The 21,976-nt window shown below is 39.8% G+C and overlaps 1 protein-coding gene across 5 annotated transcripts in view; it reads right to left on the bottom strand.

Annotated features, from left to right (window-relative positions):
- tcf12 (transcription factor 12) overlaps positions 1 to 21,976 on the bottom strand; it is a 78,307-nt gene that overhangs the window by 21,130 nt on the left and 35,201 nt on the right. For 4 of the 5 annotated variants that reach the window (XM_031314115.2, XM_031314114.2, XM_031314113.2 and 1 more), the window contains 3 exons: positions 16,738 to 16,799; positions 15,643 to 15,775; positions 14,685 to 14,737 (listed from right to left, as the gene is read on the bottom strand). In XM_031314115.2, coding sequence (XP_031169975.1) covers positions 14,685 to 14,737; positions 15,643 to 15,775; positions 16,738 to 16,799 — 248 coding nt within the window. Of the gene's footprint in view, positions 1 to 4,494; positions 4,762 to 14,684; positions 14,738 to 15,642; positions 15,776 to 16,737; positions 16,800 to 21,976 lie in introns of those variants that run through there. The other variant, XM_031314117.2, reaches the window with a different exon arrangement.

Below are 21,976 nucleotides of genomic sequence, written 5' to 3'. Positions count from 1 at the left end.
GCTTACATGCATAGACTAAATGCCTGGCAAATTACAGCATTCCCAGAGAGGCAGAAATCAAATAAGTCGTAAAAAAACTGCCTGCTTTGATTTCTGTATGTTTGTTCCTGCAAGCTGGTGGTGGTACAGTTAAAGGAGAGGCACAATGGGCATGCTGTTGTTCAGCTGTGTGTTTGTGTGTGTGCCAGGCTAGGCGATCAAAGAGACTGGAAGCCAAACACCAGTGATGTGGTCCCTGACTTCATCCACTCCAGATGGAGGGAGAGAGGAGAGGTTAAGGGAGATTGACAGAGCATGAGGGAGAGAAGGTTTGAACAAATTCTCCCTGCTACAAGACAGGACTGGATGACCCCACCATGGTGTAACACTAATCAGAGCCAGACCTGCCAGCTCGATTCCACCTGCACATTTCCAGCCCATGTCTCAAACCCAGAAAGATGAATCCCTCTTTTAATGGCCTCACATCGCACTCAGATGTTGGCATCATTACAGCTCACTGCTCAAAGGTTGGTTGCGGATGTGATGACGGTCACATAGGTTGTTTACTCGCTTAAACTGTTTTTATGACACAGCGCTAATGGAAAATATGCCACACAAGCAAAGTATACAGTATAAATTCAATCACTCGCTCACACACACAGCACACATGTGAACATAATATCAATACAGAGTGTAGCTGAAGTGAGATTCAGTGCTGTTGGGCTTTGCTGAGTGAGCTGGACTCCAGCGTGTTGTTCTCTGGGTATGTAATTAAAGTGCTCTGGGAGGGGTGGAGCTCTCATGGGTCTTCTGGATTACACATGTGCCCAGGGTTGATAGTAGTTCCATGGAGATCTCAAGTTAGCCTCGCAGAGGAGGCCGGGCTTTTGTCTTTTGCCTCTGTCAGACACTCAATGGGCAGCATATGGCAGCGGATAATGCTAATTGTTCTTTTTACCCTGGGATAACCAGTCAAAGCATTAATAAACCATCCCAAACACTGGGTGCCTCATTCCGCCGGCCTATGGAAGAGAGGGCCCACCTGGGTTTCCTTTTACAAGGCCATTAATTAAAAGCCGTCACTCACACGGATCAGCACACCAACACAGACCTACACCAGTTGTTTGAGCATCAGCAGATTTTGAATCAAAAAATAAAAATAAAAATTCCCTTCTGTACCCTTTCTCTCACCAGTGTCCACATATCCTAAACTGAGGCTCACTAGCATAACATGTGTCCTTGTATTACAAGTATACAACAATAAAATCAGTTAACACCAAAGTTGCATTAAGTTAGCTGCTATTTATGCATCCACACTCATTCACATTAGGGGAAGGTATTGCGGAAAAATGAATGACAATAATTGAGACTATCCTTAATGTCTCAATGAATGCCCCAAATTCGCCAAGCATACCTGCCTTTGAAGTTCATGCGTTAAAACACAAGCAGTCAACTTACACTGAGGATGTAACTTAATAACAGGAAAGGAAGGGAAATTTTATAAAAATAAATAAAGGAAAAATGAGGAAAAAGCAGGCTAATGGCCAAGAAGCTCCAAGAAAAGAGTTCAAAGGCACTCTTAATGGCGTGTCCTGTTTTTGTGCTCTATGTCATTATTTGGAATCAAACCATATCTCTGGGGCATTTTTGTTTCAAGTCCAAATCTAACACTCTTACGAGGCTTAGTATGCACGACACGACACAATGCCTCTTCAAACAACTGCTCCGCTCAGCCTGCTTGGAGGGGCGTTGTTCAATATTTGTGCGTGATACTTGCCAATGCTTTCTGGAAAATAAAGGTCTTAGTATTTTCATGCATTAAACTGTGTCATTTAAACAAAGATCCAAAAGACCAACATTCACTGGTGAGATGTTGTTGATCGATGAAGTTAGTTAAGTTAGTTTGACATTAGAATGCGTTAAGCAAGATGCAGATGTTGCCAACACTATGAGCTTGACAGGAACATTTCACACTTAGTTGGTTGAGTTTGAAAAGACTTCCCTCATAAAAATCTTACTGTCCTAAAATGATATTAGTAATGAAAGGCAATATGTCACATAAACATATAGAGCTTTTGAAATTACAATTATTCAGAATTTCAAAAACCTGTTTAGTTTACTTTCATGGAACTGGAATATAAATAAAATGCACACACACACAACAAATAAATACTTTAGACCTAAAGATATTTAACAATTTAACATTCAACCGCAGGTCAAAAACAGCTCGCAAATATAAATACAGATTAGAATAAAATAATAGATTATATAAAAAATGTAAAGATATTAAATATATCTTATTAACCAAAGTCAAAGCACATAAACATGCATGTGGATACTTTAGTTGTCTTATAATATAAACAGAAGATCCAACATGTTTGGTTTCCTTCTTCTTTAGCAGAGCAGTAAAATATTTTATCCAAGTGCACATTCTGACAGCAGAGCATGCAGCCTGCTGGGAGTCAGGTTCTCTAAAAATAGAGCAACCACACTGCAGAATAACACCTTCCAGTCGTTAATACCACAAAAATTTGGGTTTGGCATCAATGAACCTCATTAAATACTCACATATGTGACTGATGTGTACATACTGTATAGAGTATATAATAGACCAACACACGCACGCACGCACGCAGGCGCGCACACACACACACACACACACACACACACACACACAGCACCACCACTCTACCCCCACTCTGACTTTCTGTTGCATATGCACATAAGCATGGATGTTTCAGTGCATGTGCAACACATGTAAGGATTAGCTTCTGGGGTGTAACCTGTTGCACTACAAAACAACAACAGGCATCTTAAAGAGCACATCTTGTCTCTTTATTTTACAGTATGACATTCCACTTTTGGGGGATAAGCTTTCTGTTTAGCAACACAAGAGGGAAAAAAGGCTCTAACAATCACTGCAGGGCTTTCATTTCAATCTTTTCTTTTTCACTAATGGGCAACGGAAGAAAGATCAGTGAGCAGTCCATCTGTATTGGTACTGTGCCACCAGCTCACAAGCCAATAGCCCACTGCGAATTCTCCCAGTGCTCCAGATGGTGAGCCTGCTATGCAACTCTGCATTATAAATTAATGTGGATGAAGCTGATGCAAATAATAAACGCCACCTTTCATTTTTTCCTTGCAAGGAAAACAGAAAAAAGAGTGACTTCAAAAGTGCTTTTGATCATTAAGTTTGCCCGTTCTGTCCACATGCTATCAATTTTCTCCACATCACCAACTATAACACAAGCCTGTTAATACTTAATATGAAAAAGATCAAAGTTATCAGCGGGAACAAAACGGAAATGCTGTAACAGGGTATAAGGAAAAGTTGAAAAACAAGCATGAGTAAGATGACCTTTTCAATACAATATAAGAAGTCTATCCTCTTTATTTTTCCTTCATGTACCCTTTATGTAAAAGCAAAAATAGCACTGACAGGTGGCAATCTGCCTGTGTAATTTGCTTATGGCAGGATCATCACTTAAGGATTACTGAAATACACTACAGAGCTCATTCAGCCATTGTCAGAACTGTGTCCTTGAGCAAATTCATAAGCCCACTGGATTGATTTTACAATAACATTGACCATAGAAACAGGAGGAATTATTTCAAAAGAACACATTCTAAAAACTTTCTGCATCACACAAGTAACCTATCTTTAGATCAATATCTTAAGTTTGAGTCAAAACTCATCAAGTACAAGTGCAGCACACGTGCACGTACACGCACACACACACACACACACACACACACACCCATAAACTACTCATACAGAGAACATTTTCAGAGTAACAAAAATCAAAGAGATCATTACAGAGAAGTTCAGAAATCACATTAGGCTCCCTGTGGTGTCAAGAATGCCAATGTGATTAAATACAGATGGAATAACAGCAACAGTGGTGCTTAGAGCTCAATCTGCAAACAGGAAAGTCTAACCTCAACAGGCAGGCTTTTTCCCTTAATCATTCCCAGACTCCCACTTGTTATTATTTCAACCCAGTCTCGGAGCTGAAGCAACCAGCCAGTAAAAATAAATTCAAGGCTGCAAAAAACTTTTTCTGCCACAACGTTTCATTTCTGTGTATGAGAAAAAGTTTTTAAAATGGCATAACTTTTCTTAATGTGTTGCCTAGAATATGAACTTGTTTGTACACAGCTGAGGTATAAAGCAGCATACCAAGTTTAAAGCAAAACACTTGAATTATTAAATTGTACTGTCACAGAGCTTTAACTGATGTAATGGAAATTGAGAGAGGAGCCTCAGGCACATGCATTCACACATACAAGAACACAATGCCTTTATGTTCAAATAAATGAAATACTAAAATGACAGTCAGATGGACAAGCAGACTGAGACCGACAGTCTCTCTCTCACACACACACACACACACACACACACACACACACACACACACACACACACACACACACACACACACACACACACACACACACTTCTTCTAGCTCTTCTCTGTCTAATACACACACATTCCCAAAGAGACTACTCACCGATTTCCCGTTGTAGTAATACATTAAAGAGTTACTGCCCATTCCTGGGACAGGGTAGGCACAATACATTATAGCTTTAACAGTTTAAGTGATACAGATACACTACAGCAGCACTCTAGCTTTCTCTCTCATACATCCAAGCCGTTCAAAAGGGTCTAATAATTCTTCCAGTACTGGCCTCCACACAGACCCACTCAGAGGAAACTTATGCAAAGCAGGACTGTGCCATTCCACACTGTGTGAAGGGGGTGGCTGTCAGAAGGGAGTGGCTCATGTGGTACATCCCTCTCTTAAGCCTCTAAGTGCTGAGGCAAAGAGGAAAAGGACGAGGGGGAGGGGAGGTGAGTGTAGAAAAGATAAAGCGAAGTGGGCGGGACAGAAAACAAATGTGTGAGCGGATTTAAAAAAGTAGCAGAGTAAAAAGAAATTAATTCCAAGCATAAAATATTTAGATTTTCTACAGGGAAACCCCAGCAAACTGAAACTAAAATAATTTCATTCAAAGCTGGATTTCATTAATATGTGGAATTAAAAGGCGTCCAAATGAGTGCATAAATAGTGTGAGCCTGTTCTCTTCCACACATTTTAATCTAGAATGTCTTTGTGATGATTTAACGACTTTACAGGCAGGGGGGTAAAATATGTTTTTTTGTAAGAACGCAAGCTTCTGGCAACACATTTAACCTGTTTTCACACATGGCTCACACACACATCAGGAGTCATTAGTAAGAGAATGTAAAGGCTCAAAATGTAAGGCAAACATCCATGAATCCAAATCCAAATGAGAGGAAAAGAAACATGAACTGTATTTATGAAATACTGAGTTTTGGTGTTGGCAGAGTGAGACCTTTAGCTGAAGTGCCTGTAAACACAGAGTTGTAAAGCAAGCAACAGCTGCAAAGGGAAGCCGGCTCGTAACGTTGGAACATGAAAATAATGCTCCATTTCCTAAACCCTGGGGGCCTCAGATGGGGGGAGCACCGGGGGGCAGAACATCGACAGCCATTTTACCATGGTTTACTGTCACTGTGAGCCACACAGCTCCCCATTACCTTTATCATGTAGGAGGAGGGGGAGAGCAAACGAGAGGAGAAGAAAGGAGAGGAGGAGAGGATAGATACCATATTCCAGTGCGAGCCCAGTCTGTCCTGTCTGACTGGAGCCTTTCATGTGTGCCACTTGAAGCTTCCTGGACTAAACACAGGCCTGTAGACTCATTGAGAACATTATTGTAATAGAGAGATGAAAGCTTCCACTTCCCGAAGAAAACTAGGCCTTTATTATGCTTTCCCTTTTAGTGCTGTTATTATTTATCCCTCTTTCTTCTCTAGGACTCTTTTAAACTCGTCCAAAACATTGGCTCGACATGCGGTTACTGCTTTATATCTGGCGCTGTTTCAAGTTGAGGCTTTAAGGAAAATGGTCATGATAGAAGTGTTTGAAGGGGTCTAAAACAAGTCCAGACACACAGCACGGTGTTGCAAGGAAAACACATGAAAGCGGGAGAAAATAAGCATTCATTTGGGAAATGATGTACACATACTGTGTCGTACCAGTGCTGGCTGACTCAGGACACTGCGACCATTCTTTTGATACTGACTCTGCAGGAGACGCAGTCTATGCCTTTCAAGTAGAGAACATGTTTTATTGAATCAAAGTGAATGAAACTCAGTGAATGATTCAGTGCTTCAGTCTAGGAGGTTTTCCGACTGTGAGGCGAGAGTTAAAGGGGGGCGTGGAGGGAAAGGCGTGAGGCATAGATAGTGCGTGAGGTGCAGGGACAGGTGCATGCTGGTGTTGTAAAAACAACAGGGAGTAAGTTATTGTAGTTTGACCCACTGATGTGGCCGGTTTACCAACACAGTCAGCAGTTGGAGCAGCAGCAGTGGCTGTGACACAAACCCTTGGTGCCCGATAGCCACAATTTGTGTCAAGATTTGCACTCCTTAAGAGTCATAACTCAGTCAACTCTCAACACAGAGACATGATACACATATTTCTAGATTCAGTGTGACTGGGACTGTAAATGTTCGTGAATGTCATTATCTCTGATGTCTTTTATAAAAAAACATCCATGAATCTGCTTGGAAATCATAGGAAAAGACATTCCTTATAACTCAAGTACTTCATGAATCATCATGTTTTCAAGTTTTCTTTAATATCAAAGTAATCCAGTGATAGTTGTCTGTACATCCGTGCATTGCGTACAGGAAATGCTAATAGCTTATGGTGGACATAGTTGTCTCAATTTTGTCTGAGGGTGGGCTCACAGGGTCAGACTTTGAAACCCCCTTGTCTAGGAGATGAAGGCTCAGCTCCACCCACCTGTTCACACTACCCTTTCTAAAGACACTCGAGTCATCACAAGGTGCTTTTCTTGGGATTTGTTTGGGTGTTGAAAAACACAGAGCAAATCCACAGGCTGAGGTCACCCCCATCTCATGCATGGATTTAGGGATGATGTCATCAGACAGGAAGATTGTTTCCTGTAAGCTCTGGTTCTAATTAGAGAGGGCTGACTCGGAGAGTGAGGGGTGCGTACATGGGGATGGAGCCCCACCTCTCAAACTCCTGGCTGTATTATGAATGGAATAACTTAGGGTTCCTGAAGGGTTCATCAAGTTAAATGTAAGATGATTGTAAGACATTCTTAATACACATAGAATACAATTTAGCTTAATAGGAATATTTTCTTTTTTGGAATAAGGGCAAAAACCAGAATTTTGTGTGCATGTAAACATAGTCACTACTGTTTCTCTCAGAGAGCCGAAATAGAGATGTTGTGATAGAAGGTGAAGAAAAGCACAGGGGAAACCTGTCTGACCCTGCTGACTGTCACACAATGCATCACAGGGCATCTGAGTTTAGACACGACTGTTGTAGAAGGATGCAGTGATGTCACAGCTGTATTCATTAAAGTCGTTGCTTTTGACTGACTGACGGTCAGGAAACCCCTAGTTCCCCGTATATAAAGGCACTCAAAGAGAATGCTGAGCTTGTTTGGATCCATATACAGTAAGTGAAGAGACATTATGAACTTTAATAAATCTGGAATTTAAATGAACTTTACTGACTGCCACCTACTTTAGGATTCTGAGACTGTGGACCACAGCTGGCAAACACAACATTATCTTTAAATTTCACAACTCTAATAAAGCAAAACCAGCCCCCCCCCCCCCCCCCCACACACACACACACACAAGGGAAAAAAAAGAATATTTTGAGAGTGCCCATGTTTTAATTACACATTAAGTGTGCGTGTGTTTGATTTTTACAAATAACTTCTTTTAAGACAATGGACAAGCTTTGGTACAAAATGTCCATGTTGTGGATATGTTGTCATATAAATTACATTTTAGTACAGATAGTGCTATGCACCAACATTTTACCATTCCTGCACACTATAATTTTGCTTTGTTTTGCACTTTTAATTGTTTTTAATTTTGTATTTACTGTTTTTATATTGTTTTTTTGCTGAACTGTGCTATACAAATAAAATCGCCTTGCCTTGCCTTTGTTATATACTGTCCATTGCCTGCATTTATGTTTTCAATCATACTTACAAGGCTGCAAGAAAGATATACACAAATTAATAATTGGGAACAGCACCTTCAAACAACGGATATTAATCCTCTAAATGTCTGACGGCAGTAAATGTACAGTACGTAGCAACGCTACTAAATATATCCATTCCCCATGCTAGAGGGAAAATAAACAACAATAGATTTGTTGGACATCTTTGTTGGAAAAACTAAAAACCCTGAGACCTGATTCTCATTCTTTACACTAACAGATTTCTATTGTTTCACATTGCAGAATAAATGTGACAATGAAAATCAGAAGTGCATAAGAGAGATGTGAAGAGAGAGATGGAGATTCAGTGGTTGGAAAGTGAGGATGTTTTTCAGCTGATTTCAAACGATGAGAAGTGATTGTTGTGTTCTGGCAGAACGAGGACGGGAGTGGGAGTGGTCTGAGGAGCAATGACCAGGGTGATTCAAGAAAAGATGACTATATCACCGTTTTGAAATTAATATGAAGATGAATTTGTCTACCACCTACTTTTTGAACAAATTCTCTCATCTTTGACACTGAAACCATTACACCTTTCTATCTAGCAGAAATTACTTTCAAGGCATTTTACAAAACTGTAACAACCTAGAATCAGAAATGAACTACATGATAATGCTCTTATAGTTCACTGGTGCTAATAAACTATATATTATATTTGAAATAGCAAATGCAAAACAAGGGAAACAAACTAACGGACACATCCTGCACACTGAGCAGGATGGTCACCCACTATCACCATTACATTTAACGGGTGTGATTTACCCCTCACACACGCCACCTTCCAGAAGTTAAGAACCTCAGGGACAACATGAGCCTCATGTGGTCCAATGATGTACTCGGTCACAGCAGCCTGGCTTAGATGGCCTCTAATTACAAACACGGACTCTACCTTAGTGATTGTTGACAGGCTGTGTTCTGAGCCTGCCAGCGATCTAAAATCAAGGTTTGCATTAATGCTGTAAACTCACGCAAGCCCTGCATGAATAATTTACAACAGGCCAGAATGTAAGTAATGACTTTAATCTGTGCATTATTTTTGTACTCTTTGTCCTTTTAACTCCTTGTTCTCCTTGTAGATGAAAGGGGTCAGGCCTGTGGCTTGTTTGTCTGTTCCATTATCTGCAGCCTCTAATGTCAGTGGTAAATTTCAGCAACCCAAACAAAGATAAACACAAAGGCTAGGGTCCCAGAGGTGGCCGAGACTGTTCAGCGTCATCCCTGTCAAACCAAGGGTGTCTATCTAATCAGCCATCTGATGAGGTCATCTCTGGGGAGCTTAGTAACTGGGGTCAGGTCGGAGCCTAAAATATTGTCCCCTGCCAGTTGAACAGGCTGAACAAAGAGTAATAACATGTAGAATACGCATTATAGACTTTATAGTACACAGTGAAGTCCCTTTCACCCGTGTTTCTACTGCAAAACTAACCCACGCAGAACAGAACATTTTGGATAAATAACCTATTCAAAAATATATAGTTCACCCACAACATCTCTGAAATTCCGGACACACCTAAAATAAATTCCAAATAAATTACAACAGCATTACACAAGGTAAATCCATCCTTAATGAATAAAAAAACAAATGCACTTAGGTCTGCATAACAGCCACCATGTACAAGCGCGTACAAGTCCATAAGCTTTCGCTAAGCGAGAGCTTATGTACACGATCTAGGACCTTCCTGCCTACTTACACATCCAGAAAACACAGAGCAATGTGGGTAAGTTTTTACTTGATGACAGGAAGCACAGCACTCACTTACAGGTCTGGTGTGGTGTGTCATCTTGCACTGGGCAGGCAGCATATACTTGGCTTGTCTGAGCTTGTTTGCTGCCTATGGTTTTATATGGGTGGGCTCGATGAGAGGAGCGAGACTCAACCACGCAGTTTCTGTGTGGACCAGAGAACCAAAACAATGATCTAAAGGCAGGTGAAAGCTGCTTAGAACTGCAGAAGTGACTGTTAACTTTCTGTAAGTGTGGCATGTAGTTATTTGTTTCAATGTTAATATCAGGTCACTCTGGCACTGACACAGGCAGGCAAGCTAACACAAAAATGTGAAAATGTCATTGTACAAAGATCATTCTTCTCATTTTCAATTTTCTAATTTCATTTAAGTGATTTGCAGTTTCCTCTGCATATTTACATTAAATTAAGCACTAGTGAATAATGTCAATGTTAATGTTTAATAAAACAGGTCCTCTGTACTTGTATTGATAATACAAATTGTAGACATTTAGAAAAGATACTTTGGCAAAAGTTTAATACTAAAATAATTCAGATTAGTATGCTAGAAAATGCGTCTTCTTTGCATCAGGTGAAATTATTTACAGACCAAAATAATCTATATTTAAATCCAAAATTGATGCACCAAAAATGTGATTTTTTAAAAACTTATTTAGCGTATTACAACCTGTGCTGCAACTATTGTAGTCATTTTTTACACATTTGTTCAACGTCTAACAAAAATATGTCAAACACCAAAATAAAAATAAATTATGTAATTTCTTACATTATTAAAATAAAACCGCTGATATATAAACATAGTTGAGTTAACCAGGCACTTATAATGACATAACCAGAGTAATTGTAGTTTCCACAAGCATAAAAACTGTGAACAATCATTCTCCTGGCACGACTAATGACATACTGAACAGAACATACACTGCCGTTTCAAAACAGTTTAGAAAGTTTGACCTCCTTGAAGACACAAAAGTGCCTAAAGTTTTCCTCGCCTAACCTGCCTTGCTTTACCACACTTGTGGTAGGAATTGGCTGCACTGTGAAATAATGACACTGGACTCGGGTACACGGCTCTGCAGAGTGACTCATTAACAATTATAAATACACTTCAATCAGTGGACTTTGCAGAAGGTAATGTGAATTGCATGCATGTACACATTTGTTTTTAAATGATTTAACCCTCCCAGTGTTGATGTTAAATGCATTTGTTGTGCATGTGCAGCTTTACACCACTGTGCTGGGAGGCCCTAAAATCTAATTTTGCCTGGAGAATTATAAAGGCCTGGAGTGGTCCTGGATGTTTACATAGGGCTTTACTGATGCATTTCATCCACAGTCTATTCACCAAGTCCTATTACTACGCCCTGGCATGCTGTGGTTCAAAGGAAATAAACAAAAAGAAGCTGCTTTCTCAGCAGCAGGAATATTAGGTTACTGTTGTAGTACAATATTATATATATATATATATATATATATATATATATATATATATATATATATATATATATATATATGTATATATATATATGTATATATATATATGTATATATATATGTATATATATATATATATATATATATATATATATATATACATATATGAGAGAGAGTGAGAGAGAGAGAGAGAATGTTTTTTTGAATGTCATGCACCAGACAGAATTGCAAGGAACATTTCTTGGTCTTAAGATTCAGAGCCTAGAGCAGAATCCCTTTCGTACCGCTCACACAGTACAGATCTCTGAGAAACAAGGGTGTCTGAGTGATCTGTCAAAAGCAAATGTCAATCTATTTTGTCATCCACACTCAGGGTTCTCGCTTGAAAAAGTCCCTGAGGGGAGCTGAATCTCAGCCCACCACTTTCTTTCTCTCATCCTACAGCCATACCGTAACCAAAGCGAGGGAGGAAGTGTCACATCAAGCTGCCTTCTGACAAGGGTGTGTGTGTGTGTGTGTGTGTGTGTGTGTGTGTGTGTGTGTGTGGGGGGGGGGGGGGGCACAATTTACACAATCAAACTGACTCACACTCACACCCACACACACACACACCCACACACACACACCCACACACACACACTTGCAGCTTCCCATAAATATCCTAGATGCAACTTTTCCCCACAAGCCACAAAACCCTCTCTCTCTCTCTCTCCATCTTCAGTCAGGTGCCCACGCAGCTGCCCATCAGCATCCCTTAGCGTATCAGCCTGTCCAATGACAACATGCTCTGTCCTTTGCTCTCAGCACTCAGATTATACAGTCAAATAATGCAGGCAGCCAATTATAGCCGAGGTGTATACCGTAACAAAAATAAAAGCTTTCATGCCTTAGCACTTTAAAGATGTTCTTCTGTCACACAAGGCGGTAAGCGATATTCCAAATTTGTTAGCAAAGTTTTTTAATTACTGTTCCACTCCTTCATTTTGGCAAGGCTGAAAAAAACTAGGTTAAACAATCCTCAGAATAATGGCAGAAAATAAGAATTTCTAAGGCATATGCATCACACAATTAACAACCACATCTGCAGTATCCCAGTCTGCAAGCACACATCCAGCAGACCACAGAGGAAGGTATGTGTGTGGCTGAGGGAGGAGGGTGTCTGTATATAAGATGAAGAAACATTTAAATGTTTGCAATCAGCCAGCTGGCCTGTCTAGATAGCCTTCACATCCTGGTGCACTGCAGTGTCAAAGCCTAAATGCACAGAGGATGTGCTGTTCCTGTAAATATTTTGATTCAGCTCCATCATGTAGTGTACACACACACATCATGCTTGGGCTTGCAACTTACATTGCCAATCTGATTTAAAACTCTGAAATTTATTTTTAGAATACAAGCTGGAGGCATAAGGGGATTTCAGAATGAAATAAATAAATAAGAAAATTCCCAGCAGTAGACATAATGATAGGATGCACTGTGTTGATTTTTTTTTATAAATCAAGCAGCTATTAAGGTCTCTGGTGAGGCTCTCACACTTGCTTACACAAGCAAAAGCTTTCAGTTGCATCTGCAGCTGCATTCAGGGTTTACAGGTAGGCAGCAGGCTCTTCACACAGCTGCCTCTGGCAGAGTAGCTCTGACTCCAGGTGTGCCTTCCCCTCGACAGTTCTTTAACATCACCCTCACTGCTTCCTGTGCCAGCGACACAAACATGGGTTTTGGCTGATAGCCATCCTTAGACATACAGCAATCTGCAACAGTCACTTTACATATTTTTAAGGGCCACAAGTAGCTCTTTACACCATCGTATAGGTCATGCCACCCTACCTCACCTATTCCTCCAATACCAATATCCTAACACGTCCTAAAAGCTGCCAGACAACCTCCTACTCAAAAATTTTCCACGTATAACACCTAACAAAAAAAAAAACGGCTTTATGTTTTACTTTCTCTGTCAGCAGGTTATAAGACACCCATAGCCCTTTATTCAACACTACCATCTTTATTCTTTCAAATGGGATCAAAGACTAACTGGGATAATTCCTTTGAGCTCCAGGCTTTATCTTCTGAGAAGTGCTGAGTGACAAGAAGAAGCTGTATTTTATCCCATGCTCTGTCACTGTTTTTCCCCATATAGCATTGTACTGCTTGATTGTACTCTTATGAGTCACAGAACCGCACCTGCGCCTATGTGTTAAGTACTGACAAAAAAAAAAGCCCAGCGTCCATTTACACAACAAAGAAATGTAACCCGCGAGGCAACCATTTTTTTTACCTCCCTTACTCCGTCTGACAAATATATCACTTACTTAAGAGGAAGGCAGCACACGCTCCTGCTGCTGTCAGAGAGACTGCTTCTCTCCCTCATGCTCTGACAAACTTCTTTTCAAATACAAATCCAGAAACAAAACACATGCCAGCCTTTTATGTTGAGCCTGTTCCATATTTGATTTCAGAGTAACAGGAACAGAGGTGACGATTATCAAAGCTCTGAAAGGCAAATCCAGTCTCAGACTCCCTCACCAAAAAAAATCTGAAAAGAAAACCCTTTTCATTGTTTAAGGAAATAAAAGAGTGGGCTTTTGGTAAACCAGTTGCTTCTTATTAAAAAGAAAAGAAAAGAATAAAGAATTGCCTTGTACCAGTTCTAGGAATTTTAAGCAAAGCTTAATAAAACCTGCTAATCCACCAGGGTTTTAACAATGAACATCTGACTTACTGATTTATGCATATTAATGAACTCCAACACCCCCTGTCTAAGCGAATGCAAGCTGAGCTCCACACTTCTCTGCATCCTAATGGTTCCTGCTCTACCGGGATCATTACCAATAGAAATTTCAGATATTCTGTGCTATTAATCTCTGTCTGTCCTCCTGTTCGGCTACGTAATGACTAATTAAACATCAAAAGAGCAGAGCTGGGGATCCGCTCTGACAGCCTCTCTTTCTCCCAGGAGAGGTTGTGAGGAGGCTAGACTGTGACAGGGCAGCACTGAAAATCAATCACCTTGAAGTGCACGCACACACATTCATGCATGTACACGCACGCACACACACACACACACACACACACACACACACACACACACACACACACACACACACACACACACACACACACACACACACACACAACCATGAAAAATGTGCCCTACAGAGACATGTACATATTAATATGAAACAACAAATGTAAAAAGTCAGAACTTAAATTAACAGCATCACTGGTGTCACTGAGCTACAAAAAGCAACTGAATTCCCATCCAAGAAGTGTGTTAGTGATGTCAAGAGCGCTCTTTGTGTGCAAGTGTTGAGAGGGAGTGTGTGTGTGTGTGTGTGTGTGTGTGTGTGTGTGTGTGTGTGTGTGTGTGTGTGTGTGTGTGTGTCTGCATAAGTAAGCTCACTGTGAAATCTATTTATATGAGAGGTAGATGATCTTCCACTCACAGATGAAGGCAGGCCAGGAGGGACCTTGCGAACCTTTTTTGTTTGTAGAGGATCTGTGGAGAGATGAAAGCACATCTAGTCATTCGCAGGCAAAAAAAAAAGAGGTAACTATGAATCTGCTGTAAACTAAAACTCACCAACAAAATCTACTCTGTGGTATTGTTCTGTATGAAGTATTACTTGTGATTAAATCGTGATTTTCACATAAACAACCTTTAAAAATTACAACTTCAAATACATACAAATTACATTTTCATTCTGTAATGGAGTGCTGAAAATGTGTCTTTATTTACACACTTTCACTTATCTATCTAGTCTAATTCCACTTTGGATTATACAGTACTTGTTATTCACTGCATTTACACCGTGCCATGTTGAACCGGGGCTAATGCCGTTAACCTACAATTTAATAGTTCTGATTGACAGTGACTATCTCGACCCCAAACCGGGTTGTGTGTCGGTATTGGGCAAAAAAAAAAAAAAGTGTGGTCAAGCAGTGCACTAAAGAGGACTAGCCTTTTGAAAGACTTGTTTGCTGGGTTTTTCCTGCATGGAGAGTTTAGGGTGCCAGCTTTGCTCCCAGCTTTACCAAAAACCTGACCGTGTTTGTGGTAATCAAGGCCGCTTCAAGAGGCCTGTGTTAAATGCATCCCTGCCAAATAAACTCACTCCACAGTGGCACTAGGTAAAAAGACAATGTAGCAAGAGTATCCACTTGCTAACAAAAAAATGAGATAATATATCAATGTCCTTTTTCATTAATATAAAAAAGCATACCTTTCATAGTTTTTTGGAGTTTAAACCTTGAGTGACTGTGTCACCAACACAAGTTCAATTGGATTCTGTTTATCGTGAGGTTCTGATTCTGATTTCATAAGCTACATTTGTGTCTGAAGAGAAAACTATAAAATACGATTTTCAGGGCATTTCTTCTTTCAATCATTGCGATGGCACTGACCGATGGACGGAGGATCTTGTAGAGGACGTCTTCTAGGATTGGCTGCAGTGAAGGAGTAGAAAGGAGCAGCTGACTTCCCTGATGGAGTCACTGGACTCGGACTCACCAACCCGACGTCCGACCTTACAGAAGACTGAAAGAGAAAACCAACACACAAATGCTTAAAATTAAAGACTAATATTAGCTTTCATTGTCAGAAGTGTGTTTACTTCACCTGTTTATGGTTTCAAAAAAAAATAACAATCTTGTACTCTGCTAGTAATTTCAACCACCGTCAACTACATTTTTAAAGTGTGTACTTGCCCTAAATAATACAACAGTAAAAAGCATGCAAGCATTGACATAGTGTTTAATGTAAATATCAAATATCATAATATCAAGATGATTATAAATGTTTTTACTGTATCACATTGCATATTAGGTGATATGTGACCTGTTGTTTATTCTGTGTCAAAGGACAGACTGAGGCAACCTTTGAAAGCACACCACATCATCCTATCACCAATATCTATTTAACCTCTACAACCCCAACAAACTGGGCTAAGAGGCCCATTAGTTTGGTCTAACAAGTGTAATAGGCTGCAGAACTAAAATGTAGGTCATGAAAAACTGTTAGAGGCGATGTAAGACTAATGTAATGTAAAAATAAATAAACCAGGTTCTGTAAAATGACAATGTGTCACTGGTGCCACAGCATTCACATGACACAACAGACTCATGTTTGCTGTTGCCTTTGTTCAATGATTTTGAATCCCTGCAGCAACACTGGCTCTGGCCTCTTCAGGAAGGAACCACTAAGGACGCATGCAAATTTGGATGCTGGTAGTACTGGTCGTACTAAAAACAAAAGAGCTACATGATACCTCTACCTCTGTCTGTAGCTGGGTACCAACTCAGATGTTGGGTCTTTTGAGCTCTAACTGTTTTATGTTAACACTCTTTTTGATATATTCTTGCATAAATAGGACTACCAATATATAACAATTGAGGATGTGTTGCTTGATTTGTTTTCAGGTCAACCAGTTTTATGATATTGGGGAATACAGAAGCTGATATATGGCTTAAAAATTGCATATAACTATGCTTTGAACTCACCTGGCCGCTAGATGCTCCAGGATTCCTCCCATAGCCAGGAAATGGAGCCCTCTCCGATTTACCTGTAAAAACACACAAAAGACAGTGATAACAACTGTTATATTTTATGATAGTTGAGCGCTCAACTGGATGAACACCGAATAATAGATTACATACGCTGTTTTGATTGTTTTGTTCTGCAGTGCATCTTGCAATATGAACACTTAATTTGCTCTTGTAAAGTGTTCTTAACTTTATTGATAATGATTGGTATGTAATTGTGCCTATGGGGCTGGAGGGTTTATTCTACACTAATAAAATACCATTGGAATATCTAAGAGGTGTTGTTCCTTTTACTGAGGTAAGCAGCTGAGTTGTGTTTGTTTTCTGTAGATATCATCTGATGCTGGATGGAAGCAAAGAGACTCCCACAGGTCCTGTAACAGTGTACCATGTCGTACTATCCTACAAACATACGGTAGTTTAGTTGGACCTTAGGTTGGATCGCAAGAAAAACCCAAACCTGCACTTGTGTAAAACAGTGTTATGTGTCACAAAGTTTTCAGTATGTAGAAAATTTAAAATAAATATGAATTACTGATAGAGTGTTAATTGTCAGGGAGTCCCGCTATCAGTGTCATGTTCCATGTGCACACCTCAAAGGAAGGCTCACAAGCAGCCATCAGGGGGAAAAAAAACGTACAGCACACAACACACATGAATCATACACATCACAATATCCAAACTCAGCAGTTTTACTCCCCTAGAAAAACAAACAAACAAACAAATGAGAGCTCCTTGGGGAGAATGATGAATAACTTTAACAGCGTCGTACATTATTTTTGTCACACTTCCAAATATTACAAGCACAGACACAAGCGTTGGAACTAAATTCTGTTTACTCTGGGGAAAAGGTAAATATTTCTTTGCGAGTTCAAAACTTGCATAGCCTGGATCTTTTGTTACACCTTGGCTGATCTGAACGTGGCGTTCAAAAGCGCAGGTGAACAGAAGCAGATCTAAGAGAATTCACTTGTGCTTATCTGCGCAGTCCTGCAGGAGACAGTTGTTCTGCATCTGTGCAGGCTGCGTCTAGAGACGAAGGAAGCTGAGGAAATCAGGGAAGATGGTTAAATTGGCAAAGCTGCTTCTCTTCTAACAATAATGTGATACAGTTCTGAGCCATCGCTCTTGCAAAAAGAAATAGGATTAAGTTGTCGGTTACCACCAACGTTCACTATCATGGCAGCATGAAGAAACATCTCCTTTGACAGGGAATTTGAATTTCTTTATTTTCTGTCTAATATATCTAAAAGTGGTTTAGTGGAATTTATTTTCATTCCAAAAATGTCTTCTTGGAATAAGAGAGTTAAATATTCATTGGCAGCATGTGTTCTGTCACACACACTGTGTCTGATGTGAATAATTGATGGTCAATGTTGTAGTTTCAGGCACCACTGGGGTAGACAGAAGTGTTTGTGAAAACAATGTCTAACTCCACACTATAAGACAGAGAAGCAGCCACACAGCGCCCCCAAAAACTGTGGCACCTGCCAAAAGAAAGTCTACTAAGATGCTCAATCAACAGTGAAGCCTTAACTTTGAATACACCGGAATACACAGTAAGGAATCACTAAGCAAATTACCTTGCATAATCATTTACTGCATTTGTAAGTAATTACATACTTCTACTTTCTTTACAATGCATCTACAAGGACACTACCTGTCGCAATAGAAAAACACATGTATATATAATTTTTCACTTACTGCAGCCATCATGTCTGCTTATTTTATGCAACATAAAAAAAATGTTTTCTTAACACTGTATAACACAAAAATACATACAAGTTATCAACAATGTATCAATTTAACTTGCCTCTTTTATAAACACAGCGTTAAGTGTATTCAGGCATCATTGTGCAAATAGATACCAAGCTTTGATTCAGTCTACTACATGGCATCCTTTCTGTCTCCCACCCTGCAAAAATCTCTCCAAAAACACATAATAGACTTGAAATGTAATGAAACAATATTGTTTTTCTTTTAAAAAAAAATTGACTGAACCATGTTCTTCTACTGGGAATTGGTCTGGATTTGCTAAATCTGAGAGAGCATGTAAAATTTGACAGACAGAATTGGTTCAGGAGGCAGAAATGCACATTTTTAAATTATAATTGTGAAGAGCTAAAGCTACTATTGTGCATGCAGTGTATTTAGAGGAATAGATCAACACCACTGTATTACTACGATTTGAAAGTGTCTGTCTTTCAACATGACACAGAGCCTGCGATTTAGCATTGAAAGGCTCCCCATCCTCCTTAGGACTGGAAAGGTGGATGCTCTTGGTCTATTTGAGGCACCAATTTTATGTCCAATGTCTCCCAAAGATAATTAGTCACTTGTATTTAGTTTGAAATATGGTAAGATAAAATTCAGTTTTACTTATGATCTTGATTTGTTTTGTAGATTAGAATAACAATAACCAAGTTCATAACATGAGCAGCATACACGATCAGAAATCACAGGGCAAAGTCTGTCAAAAATGCCATCACCTGTCACTGCAAACAGCACCAAAACATTTCTGACAAACTGAAGCCAGCTGAAGCACTTGCGTGACGACTAGTCATGATCCCCCCTGCCTCCCCCACCTCCAATGACCTGAATCAGCCAGCTAGAAGAGAAGGATGCTGCAGTGCTCAGGGGACTGGCGGCCACATGGCAGCGTACTGTGGGGATTAACTTCAGTACCGTGTGCAGAGGTCATGGATAAACAGGTCCCTTAGTTTGTTTGGACCACGTGTCAAACTCAAGGCCCGCCAGCCAAATCCGCCCCTCGCAGATTTTAAAACGGCCCGCAATTCAATTTAGGTTCACAATCAAAAACAAAAAAAATAGTTTTTGTCGCTTTTTCCGAAGTTTTTGTCACTTTTTCCGAAGTTGTTTTTGTTTTTTTCAACCTTTTTTGGCGCTTTTTTCTATGATGGCTGAGGAACTTTTTTGCTGACTTTTTTAGGGCATTAAGTCAACCAAACTGTAAATGAGAAAGCTATATGAGACGTGCAATAATACAGTCAAAGATATTTGACTTTTTCTCTTCAATAAAAGCATGTCTATAAACTATACAGTACATGTCTGGCCATTGATGTGATTCTCATTTTCCAGTGTGGCCCTTAGTGAAATTGAGTTTGACACTGCTGGTTTAGACTGTCCTGCTGAAGATGCAGCAGCTCTGATCTGAGATCTGATCATGTATCTCATTCTCTGCCCTCAGCAGTGCGAGAGCGGTAACTCGTCACCTCCATCTTCTTCTCCTGCTGGAAACAACGAGTAGGTATTTTTCCTTCTTTAGTAGATAGAACAGATATTAAAGAAACAATCTGACAAGAGTCGATTGTCACTTTTCAAGCTAATCCCTTATGTCCTTCTGACAGTTTAAATCCCTGTGTAGCCTCTTAAACTCTACAATAAAGCAACGACCCGAGAACAACATCTGCTTATAAAAGGCTCAGTAAACTAAGACTATGTGGCTGAATTGCTTTTCAAATTTCAGGAGAATGCATATTTATGATGCTGAAGTTAAGTAGAACAAAGTGATATATCAAGTGGAACATATTGCTGGGTTGGCCAGTTCTAAAGCCAGGAGCCTAAATTAGCTGAATAAAATATACCCTTATCATGCAGTGACACAATCTCCTGTCTACATAGACTGTAACTCATTTAGAGGAAAATAGGTCACTGTAAGAATCTGTATTTCCCAATAAAAAACAAAACTCAAAACAAGTTGTTAAAGCATAAAGTTCCACAACTATTCCAACTGCGAGGGAAGGAGAAACAAATAAAAGCAGAACTAATTTTATAAGTTACTGGCTTGTTATTATCAATGCTTTGCTTTGTTTTCCCTCCTCTGAGCTCGTGTGATCACAGCCTTACAACAAGAGCAACACTTTTATTGTTATTATTATTTATGAGTAGGCCCATTTGTTCTGAGCAGGGCTACGTCAGGACGCAGTGAGATCCGATCACTAAAACCACACCGGAGGTGGTCTAGGCCTCACATGTCCACATTTTTAATACCAGTGAGAATGGGAATGTTTCCTCAGCCACATTAACGACCGCCTACTCAATTGTGAGCGGAACTAGCACTCATTCAAAGTATTTCTCATGTCACAGAAACCACTGAGAGTGAATCGTGTGTTTTGGATGTTTGTTATTTATTAGTCTCGTATTGTTATAGCTCCACAGTGCTGTGTTGGCTCTGGAGAAGGCCGGCGAAACAGTGGCTGTGAAACGGTTTAATTTCCTATAAATTCTTCACAAAAGTCCCCCGTTATTTTGTTATTTAAATGCTTTTATTGTGAAGGGGCAAAATCAGGAAATGTTGGGTCTTCATCAGCAGTAACACGACTCCTAAAAGGTAACATAAAAGTAAATAAGCAGACATAATATTGAAACTAAACTTTAAACCACAAATATGCAGTTAGAAGCTACAAACTGAGAGATGACACACAGAGACTTTTAAAAATGTCTTTTTCTCCTGCACGGGTCCCTCCGCCCGTCAGTAGACATCTTTATGTCGGCACACAGACAGACTGTGGGCAGCGCTTTTTCAAGTCATCACACGTTTCTATGTATGTATGTATGATTTATGTAGGACTAACAACTGATATTTATAAACATGCACAACCAGCCTATATGCAAACTGAAATGATGTACGTCTTTATTTGCACATAGAGCAGGGAAGTGAGATCTGATCACAAGTGGTCACTCAGGAGGTATTTGGAGACACATTCTACTGCCAGGTGGAAACACCCGTACCGAGCTGTCCGCTTGTGATCCGATCACTCAAATCCAAACCAGGTCAGAACGGGCCTAAGATCGTGAACATTTTCACAAGAAGAATCTATAAAAATGTGTCCTGGCAGACAGATTACATTAGTTGCTAATTTTCCACGGAAACAAATTGTGGCAAAAACTAAATGTCCATGCTTTACTCTTTCCATCCCCTGAGCTAACACTGGTCGTTAGCTGTTAATATTATTTAAAAACCTACAGTACAGTATTTGCAGCCATGTAACCAGCTGGAAAAAAAGGATGTGCCAGCTACATTCAAACAATCAAAAAAAGCACAAAGATCTGAGTGTCAAGCTAAATCACACAATACCATGTCAGTTCGATACATTGAAACTTTTGCCAGCAATTATAGCTTTGTGTCTTTGTGCCTTCATTACAGTATCTCTCACCGTAACTGCCACATTTGCAC

The sequence above is a fragment of the Sander lucioperca genome, chromosome 3 (genome assembly GCF_008315115.2).
Source record: "Sander lucioperca isolate FBNREF2018 chromosome 3, SLUC_FBN_1.2, whole genome shotgun sequence".
Lineage (NCBI taxonomy): Eukaryota > Metazoa > Chordata > Actinopteri > Perciformes > Percidae > Sander > Sander lucioperca.
This window is presented reverse-complemented; position numbering and strand designations above follow the sequence as displayed.